This window comes from Balaenoptera ricei, chromosome 15 (genome assembly GCF_028023285.1).
Source record: "Balaenoptera ricei isolate mBalRic1 chromosome 15, mBalRic1.hap2, whole genome shotgun sequence".
Lineage (NCBI taxonomy): Eukaryota > Metazoa > Chordata > Mammalia > Artiodactyla > Balaenopteridae > Balaenoptera > Balaenoptera ricei.
The window spans coordinates 73,985,277-73,994,859 of record NC_082653.1 but is presented as its reverse complement, the minus strand read 5'-3'; the positions used below and the strand labels follow the sequence as shown (position 1 = coordinate 73,994,859).

General features: G+C 48.0%; 1 protein-coding gene across 1 annotated transcript; it reads left to right on the top strand.

Moving 5' to 3' along the window:
- Positions 1–8,604: 8,604 nt before the first annotated feature.
- LOC132349645 (cytochrome c oxidase subunit 6A2, mitochondrial) lies at positions 8,605–9,246 on the top strand. The gene is made up of 3 exons (XM_059898206.1): positions 8,605–8,745; positions 8,894–9,030; positions 9,119–9,246. The coding sequence occupies exons 1-3, from the start codon at positions 8,673–8,675 to the stop codon at positions 9,200–9,202; spliced, it is 294 nt and encodes a 97-aa protein (XP_059754189.1). The 5' UTR covers positions 8,605–8,672; the 3' UTR covers positions 9,203–9,246.
- Positions 9,247–9,583: the final 337 nt, after the last annotated feature.

The window sequence follows — 9,583 nt, the reverse complement described above, 5'->3', positions numbered from 1 at the left end:
TTACAGTTTCACCAATTATTCCACTAATAGCCTTTATAGCATAAGAAAAAAAATTATGGTCCAGGATATAATCCTAACTAGATGCGCATACTGCATTTAGTTTTCATGGTTCTTTAGTCTCTCTTAATCTAGAATTCTTTAGTATTTTAGGACAATTTCTTTGTTTTTCATGACCTGGAAAAATGCTTACATCTCTTAATAGCCAGCGTTCTCCTGGATCTGAATTAGGCTCAATGCATTCAAACCTCAGTACAATCTTTGTAAATTTAGAAACTCTTTGGGCACCAAGAAGTTTTCTGCAGGTTCTTCTTCCAGCTCACCCGTGCCAGAGTCTTCATACCACTCTTTGTCCAACCCCAATCCCCAATCACTTCCTTTCTCTGGGCTTCAGTTTCTTCAGCTGTAAAATAAGCAGATAGGATGAGGTGGTTTTCAAGGCCCCTCGCAGAGCTTTCCCTCAAAAAGTTTATGATTCTTCTACGTGTAGGGTGCATGTTTGCTAGCATGGGTTTATACCTGCATTCAAACTTGGCTTTCCCATAGTTTGGGATGTCATTTGACACCCAGAATCTATTCTCACTTCCTTCTAAAGAGGCTCTCTGGACTGAAGTTGTTGGAAAACTAAACACTACATTTCTTAGCTTCCCTTGCATATTAGGTTCTTCCAATGTCCTTGCATGAGATTTAGAAGGTGTGAATGAAATGGGCCACTTTCTTGCTGCTATTTTCTGATGACCAGTAAGGTAGAGGAGGCATGGGGGTTTTCTGTTGCAGTGTTGCAGTGTCTAATCTTCAGCCTTGTGGGTGTCAAGAAGCAGGTTAGAGGCAACGAAGCAGCTTCCTAATCCCCGGTTTGCAGCTATGATCCAAGTCTCCTCTAGCTTATGTGACACCACGTGAAGAAAAAGGTGCCCCTTCTGGGAAGACACAGCTCTGGGGGTCAACAGAGGGCGAGGTGGAGCCTGACTGGCCCAAGGTCACTCAGGCAGCTGGTGGCTGAACTTAGACCAAAATCAGGGTCCTTTCCAGATGTAGTCCACTTCTGGGTGCCAGGGCAGATACGTGGCTCCCAAAGGTGAGGGGACTCGGCAGAGGGGCACTAGGGTTAGATGAGCGAGGCACCAGCCTCTAGTGCAAAATTTAAGGGAGCATGAAAATACTCGCAATCAAGATAAATGATACATCTATGCGTATATATATATTTTTAAAGGTTTATTTATTATTTATTTATTTAATTTTATTTATTTTTGGCTGCGTTGGGTCTTAGTTGTGGCACGTGGGATCTTTGTTGAGGCATGCGGGATCTTTCCTTATGGTGCGCGGGCTTCTCTCTAGTTGCGGTGCGCAGGTCTTCTCTAGTTGTGTCACGTGGGTTCCAGAGCGCATGGGCTCGGTAGTTGCCACACCCGGGCTCTAGTTGAGGCACGTGAGCTTAGTTGCCCTGCGGCATGCGGGATCTTAGCTCCCTGACCAGGGATCGAACCCTTGTCCCCTGCATTGCAAGGTGGATTCTTTACCACTGGACCACCAGGGACGTCCCCCTATATATACTTTTAAGTCAGAAAGCTACCACCTGTGCCAGCCACCTGCTTTTGTAAATAAAGTTTTATTGGAACCAGGGCCATGATTAGGGTGAGGTGAGTGAGGCAGGGTGGAGAAAATACAGGGTTGATGCCTGTCTTTATTTAAATCTTCGATATTTTGATATTTTGTTCACCATGAATTTTTTGCATTCATTTTGATTTTTTGAAATATCGCGTTACAAGGTCGCTTCTATTGATTACTGAGTTTGGGGGCGTTCCCTCAAATTCTCTGCCAGAGGCCAGCTCCTCACTCTCGGTCCTTCCTTAAGCGAGAGGTTTTAGGTGCCACCACACCGCGTTAGGCCCGGTCACCTCCACCAGGGCTCGCTCGCCCGGGCGCCCCAGCCTGCTACTTCCTCTCACATTCTAGTTAGGGACTGGGATGTGGTTCCTCGGTGGCTCTTTACGGTGTGCTCACTGCTCTGACCGATTCGGCCCATCTTGGGAAGGCCTGGGGACCGGTGGGGCGGGTTTTTGGGAGGAGAAGCAAGCAGGGCGGCGGGGGAAGGAGCGCCCCGTGCCGGAGGTTGAGTAAGGATGCCCAGGACCCTCCGCATCCGGGTCTCGGCCCCTTGCGGGGACTACATTTCCCAGAAGGCGCTGCGCAGGCTGCCAGCCGTGGAGGCTTGGCGGCCTCCCTCGCAGCGGAGCCAGGCGCTGCCGCTGCCGGCTTCTCTCCGCCTTCCGTCGGGGGTCAGCCCTCTCGGGATTGGGCCCCTGCCACGCCGCGGATGGCCTTCCCGGAGCTGGGGTCTGGCCCTCTCTGGAGAGTGGGGGCTACCGGCCCCGTCTCGGCTGCACTCCGGGTGTGTCATGCAGGAGACACGCAGGTGCGGGGTCTCAGTGGGTAAGGGATGGCGATGGGCAGCAGCGGGGCCCGCCGCCTCCACCTAGAGCAGGGGGCGTTTCTGAACAGACGCCTCCGCCGAGCCCCTTTGATGCGGCGCCCCATGAGCCCCGAAAGCACACGGGCGTTATCCGGGGTAGAAGGGGCGGGACGAGCACCTCCACTGCCCTTTTCAGTTTTCAACCCTCCATATTCTTCCTGGAGTCCAGTTATTCCATTAACTCCCTTAAGCAACCACAGCCCCTCCCGCCTTAAAATCCGGGCCTCTACTACTGTTCCCAAGGTGTCCGCTGCGTTCTGCCTTCACCACCCTACCCCACCCCGCGCACCCGCCTTCCGTCAGGTCCAGCTTTCTCAGCTTTCCACTAGGCCACTGTGTACCCCCAGCCCGGACACAATCATTTAGGCTTAGGCGGTTTGGTGAAGTTAAATTTTATCATCATGTGACACAGTCCAGCTACTGAGAGCTGCACACACCCAAGTTCAGGACTCGATCTTAGTCTATTGATACCCTGGACACATGGCTCAGAAGGGAAACACTGTAGTGAAAGAAGGAGTAACCTGTGGAGGTTACTAAGGATAACCTGAGATACCCCTTTAGTTCAAAGGTTCTCAACCTTGGCTGTACATTATTGTTATTACTCTGGGGTACAGCCTAGGCAAAAGAATTTTGTAAAACTTCTGGCTAATTCTAGTGTGCAGCCAGGGTTGAGACCACTGCTTTAACCCCTAGGACAGATGGGTGGGGCCTGGGATGGCCAGAAGCACTAGGCCAGGCACCTCCAGCTGGAAGCAGCCTCAACCCTTTATCCCAGTGTGCTGCACAAATCATTGTTAACATTTTTTATGTGTCCCAGGCTGTGGAAAAAGGAAGCTCTGCCCTACAGTAAGAAACGTATCTGACAGCCTTATGTAAGGCAGTTGGAAGAAAGGCCAAGTAGGAAACACAATAATCTCGGGAAGAGGTAAGGAAAGCCCAGGCTAGACAGGGAATGTAGGAGGGGAGAGCTATGATAGTCACAGAGAGAGTGATGGATTATGGTGGCTAACAAGATCGAAGTTTTTGGCAACCTGTGGCACTTTCAATTGTCACAGGGGCTGACTGCACTGACTGTGTCCCAGCTGACTCAGAGAGCATTGCCAGAACTGCTGTGTTTTTCCTAGGGCCCCCAAGACCATGAATGGGCCACGGTCATCAGGCTTGGCTCAGTCTCAGACACTAGCAAATTGAACTGCGGCCATTCAGACTTTCAGAAGAGCGTCTACTTTATGAAGGCCAAAGGCCCTTTCTTACATAGGGCATCAGCTGCACTCCTGAGAATGATTCCTACACAAGAGATTCAAAAAAAATAAGCTCTGTGTGTGGCCTGAAGATGCTCATGACAGCATTTTCTGTAGTAATGACATTCCAATAATAAAAGAAATGAATAAAATGTGGGATTTTAAATAAAAATTGTATGTAGCCATGAAAATATCCTTATGAAAGAATATGAATGAGCCAGAAAATGTTCACAAGTAAAAAGAGGATGCACAAATTCTTTTCGGAAAGCAAAATTAGACTCATCTTTTGCTTGGAGTAGTTTTCTCTTGTTCAGTAGCTGAACTATGACTATAGAGTAGTCAGAATATGTAGGCACGTTGGCAAAGCCTGAAGAAACATGCAAACATGAAGATATTATTCTTAGAAGTGGTGGGATTATGGAGGAAAGGTAGTTTCTTTTTCAAAATTGTCCTACTGAGATAGGCATTATAGCAGAGAAATTAGCAGGAAGCTCTCTTGAGCCAGACCGTTTGGGTCCAGGTTCTGCCACTTATCGTATGGATGACCACTGGCAAGGTTAAGACCTTTCGGTGCCTCAGTTTATTCATCTGTAAAATGGGGTGATAGTCCGTCTCTTGGTTAGTTGTCGTGAGGTTTAATCAACGTGCGGAAATTCTTAGAACAGATAATCTCATTAGTACAGATGCGTAGATGAAATGCACTGGACCCAAGTAAACAGCATTGTTTTTAGTTGCTTTTCTCTGTTATTGCTATAGGAATAACCATGATCTCATTGACTGGGAAGACTTAGATTGGGTGTGGTCACTTTCATGGTCCCTTTGGTTAACTTTCCAAGTGTGTCCACATTGTATCTTGGGAGGACAACAAAGATAAAAGAATCTGAGTCTTAGCATAAACAAACTGGAGCAGCCGGAAGTGGTTCCTTGATTCAGTTACCATTTACTGAGTGCCTACTGTGTCAGGCACTAGGCCAGAGCCTCTGCCCTCGCGGAGCTCAGTCTACTGGGGAGTCAGACATGTGACCAGACGTTCGTGATGGTTCTCAATGCCGCCGCAGCAGTCACCACACCAAGTGTGATAGGAGAGTTTGGGAAAGCTTTCAATGGAGCTGGGGCTCACATGATAAGTAAGGACAAGTTTAGGCGACAGGAAAGGGGGAAGGGCATTCTGGGCAGTTGGAAGTAAAATAAGTACAAAAGCACAGAGGTGTGAAAGGCCACGGCGAGTAAAGCTGCAGAGGTGGGGCAAAGCCAGGCTGAGAAGCTCTGCCGTCCGTGCTGAAGCATTTGAACTCTTTTCTGCAGGCCATGTTGTGGGTGGCGTTTAGGCACAGGTGCTTTGAAGCAGGGGAGTGGCATCAGATTTAATGCTGGAGTCTGGGGTTTAAGGGAGAGCTGTCATTGGTGGATTATATGGATGATAAACCAGAATGCAGGGAATGGAAGCAGGGGAGGCTGATAAGGGGTCTTTTGCAATAATCCAGACAAATGATGACAAGGATTTGCACGTAAGGCAGTAGAACTGGCAACAGAGAGGAGAGGATGGAGTTGAGAAATCTTTCTGAAGTAGAAGCAAAAGGATGTGGTGCCTGAAGAGACTTGAGTCGGAGGTGCAGAGCTAGGGGAAAAAGTGGAGTCAAGGACTTGGGTAGGGGAATTCCCTGGCGGTCCCGTGGTTAGGACTCCGTGCTCTCACTGCCGAGGTCCCCCGTTCAATCCCTGGTTGGGGAATTAAGATCCCACAAGCCTCACAGCCAAAAATTAAAAAAATAAAAAATAAAAAGAGAACACATGTACGCATGAAAAGATAAGAATAATAAGTAAAAAAAAAAAAAAAAAAAAGGACTTAGGTAGCAAGCCTGGAAACGGGATGGGTGATGCTCTGAGCCACTTCTATGCTGTTTGAATTCTCATCGAACTCCACATTTTTGTTTATGCTAATAGCACATTGTTGGGAAGACCAACAAATAATTTTTAAATAATTTTTATAAAACACAAGGGAAATAATTTATTAATCACTGATGTTGAGACATCACTTAATATTATGCTTGTCCATACCAAGAATATAAGGATTCCAGTAACATACCTTTGCCTACTACCTCCCTAAATCCTTCTGTAAATTGTGAGATTTGAGGGACAGGAGAGAGGAGAAGTTGTTCCTTTTGAATCTCAAAATGATGTTAGACCAGAGAAGCCAGACACAAAAGAATACATAATATGCAATTACATTTAGATGAAAATTTACAATAGGCAAAACTAATTTATAGGGGCAGAAAGCAGATATCAGTGATTATCTGGGGCTGGGTGGGAGAGGGAGTGGCTGACTGCACAGGGGCATGAAAGAACTTTGAGGGGTGATGGAAATGTTCGCCATCTTGATTGTGTTGGTGGTTATGCCAGTGTATACATTTATCAGTATGGGCTCATCGGATTTTCAGCAGGAGGTGTACTTGGGCAGGTGCGCCACAAGAGGGCAACAGCAGCAGAGGATGCTAGCAACGCTTGCGCCATTGACCAAGTACCAGCTCTTCGTGGGAACCTCCAAGCTGAGGCCAAGGGATGGGAATCCCCAGGGAATTGTTCGGTGATGACCAGCGAAACTGAGTGGAGAGAGGGGCGCCTAGAACCTTTTCAGGTAAAAATACCCCCTTCATTTTTGTTTTCTCCAAGAGCCATAATCATTCAGTAGGGAGGGGGCTTGAGGGGACTGTGTATGGACAAAGAAGCCAAGTAACTTTAACTGGAGTAAGGTCCCATCTTCTCAGCAGCAATTCCAAAATACAACTGGGAAAAAGCAACTCTAGGAAGAATTCTGTTACAGCTCGGTGAGGGCGTGGGAAAAATTTAGCAGCACTATATAACATTTAACTGTTCAACAAAGTTACTAAAAACAAAACAAAACAAAAAGCTGAAAAAAGACAAGTAGAACCAGTTTAGACCCATCAGGAGGAACAGGTATGGAGCCCCTTCTTGAAAATATACCTTCCTCATTTTTCTTTCATATATTTAGATTAGGTATCAATACATAAAACTTATTTTTCTTTTATATATTAAATTCATATCAGGTATATCAGCTCTTGATCAAAGCTGGGGGCATCCTGTTGGACTGTAGTTCTGAAAAGGTGTTTCTATAGCTTTATCCAAAGTAACACGGTCCAAACATTCCTTAAATACACCTTTTTAGAACACCCACTTCATGCCAGGTTCTGTGCTGGTGCTGAGGACAGAACCACGGACAAGGCAGATGTCAGCCCTGCCCTGTCTTGCACTTTTCTAGAGCCTCTAGGGTTCACACAGCCCTGCATGTGCTTTCTTCTTTTTCCTCCAAGTAGTCTGATTTTTCAGACTGAAATAACATACTTAGCAGTAGACACTTGTCAAGTTTGTGGCTGTCCAGCATCTTTGGAATACTCGTCCTACATTATCTCCAAGATACAATTCCTACCTCCTGAAGGCAGAAGACAGAGCTATATGTCCCAGCCTTTCTCAAAGCTATGGCACAGGCAATGACCTAGGTGTTGCCAGTTGGTGCCCACATGATTCTTTGATCGAGAAGGGAGCAACTGAAGGATGCAAGTTTCATGAAGAATCCGTTTTCAAGAGGGGATGAGGGTGGAAGAATCTAGCTTTTGATGAAATAAAATTTTTAAGGCGGGACAAGGAAATTTTTAAGCATAAAGTTCTCTGCCCGTCTGAGCCACTACCCCCTCCCCTTTAGTGTGCATTGTGTATCTGCCTTATACATTAACTAGATACCCTTAGAAGACACAGGAATGCCTACTCGCTCCCCTCCACCCCCCCAAAAAAGCAATTTCCTCCTGGTGCCAGCAAGGTAATTCCTTGGAGATAACATTCCTTTCTCAATCCTGTAAGGGGTCACAATAGCCCACTACATGCCTTCTTGGAGTATGTAAACTGTCAGTATGTTACATTGATGTATAACCCTTTGTCTCAAAAATTTACATAACTGTATCTCGACCTCTAACAGGTGGAACAATCCTCAGAGCTTTCTGAAAGACTGTCTCCCTGGTTATAACCCTCAGGTTGCCTCCAATAAAGTTTTCCATTTCTTTTTTTTTTTAAATTAATTAATTAATCTATTTATTTATTTAGGCTGCTCCCGGTCTTAGTTGCGCCATGCGGGCTCTTAGTGGCAGCATGCATGCGGGATCTAGTTCCCGACCAGGGGTCGAACCCGGGCCCCCTGCATTGGGGGCGGGGAGTCTTACCCACTGGACCACCAGGGAAGTCCCTATGTCTTTCTTAGATTGACTATTGATTAAATTTTGGTGACACTTTCCATGGCAGCGTTGATGAAGATTTTGGCACTCAGTGTCCAGCAGTGTGAACTGTCTGCTCAGCTGGCCCACAGGATGGTTTGTTTCTGGCGGTACCAGAGATACTGCGAGCTACCTAAGATTCACAATTGCCTATCTTTTTAAAGCTAGTTAAAGGGAGTTCTGCTCTTTGCAAAGAACTGTGACTAATACGTATACTGAGCTCCTGTTGCGTGCCAGACTGTAGGCTGGCACAATCCTCTGTTGCTTTACCTAAACTTCATAAAGATCATTTAAGGTACAAATTATTATACAGTTTACACCTGAAAAAACCTGAGATTCAAAAGGACACAAGTCATTCTACAAAGATTTATTAAAGGCCTACTGTGTGCCAGCCACTGGGAATAGAGTATTGAGCAAAATAATTCCCCACAACTATAAAAAGAATGGCATATTGTATTTTAAATGTCCCCTTACCAAAATAAGAGGCACCGTACAGCAGCTGTCTGGAGAGAAAGACCTCCAGACAGTCAGGCCTCGTTTTAAATATAGAAACCCCCTAAAAATAGCCACCCACGTTACAGACTCAACAGGTGATTGGCGGGAACAGAGGGGAGGGGAACCGAGGCCTCAGTGAAGGAGAAGGAAAGGACGGTGCCGTTGTCCCCAGCTTCTCTCACCGACATGGCTTTGCCTCTGAGGTCCTTGGGTCGGGGCTTGGCCAGTGCGGCCAAGGGAGACCACGGAGGGACAGGAGGTGAGTGCAGCCAGGGCCTGATCCTGTGGCTTCCTGACCTTGTCCATCTGTCCTCCACTCCTGCCTCTAGGACCTTCCAGGGTCCTGGCGACGCCGCCCACTCCCGCCCGGTCCATCTCTCTCTCACCCCTGCCTTTCCCCGCTGCAGCCCGCACCTGGCGCCTCCTGACCTTCGCGCTGGCGCTCCCGAGCGTGGCCCTCTGCACCCTCAACTCCTGGCTCCACTCGGGCCACCACGAGCGCCCAGAGTTCATCCCCTACCATCACCTCCGGATCCGCACCAAGGTACACTGGCCGTGCGTGCGGGTGGGCGAGCGAGGGGGTGCGGGGGACCCCCAGGCTGACGCCTCGCTCCCCCTCCCTCTCTCCACAGCCCTTCTCCTGGGGAGACGGCAACCACACTCTTCTCCACAATCCCCGGGTCAACCCTCTGCCCACGGGCTACGAAAAACCTTAAGGCCTTGGCCGATGCCCCCAGACACAATAAAAGTGTGGAAGCTGTGTGTGGCCGCAGGCTCCGTGGGGACCGCGGGGCGGGGCGTCGATGGCTAGAGCTGGGCTCGTGCTCAAAGTGCAGTGGGCGCTCCACGTGCTCTTCCGGAGACCTTGACTTGGGAGGGACTCGAGGGAACAGCCTCGATGGACAGGTAGGAGACGGCCCCTCCCCTCTCGCCTGTTAATAATTAGGGCTCTAGGCTGTGAAGGGCTTTAACATACACTGACTTCTCACGGTAACTCTGGGAGCAAGGTCTAAGTTTGGTTCCACCTTCTCCAGAGGAGGAATTTGAGATTCTCAGAGATTAAATGACTTAAATTCAGGCAGCTCGTCAGAGGCCCA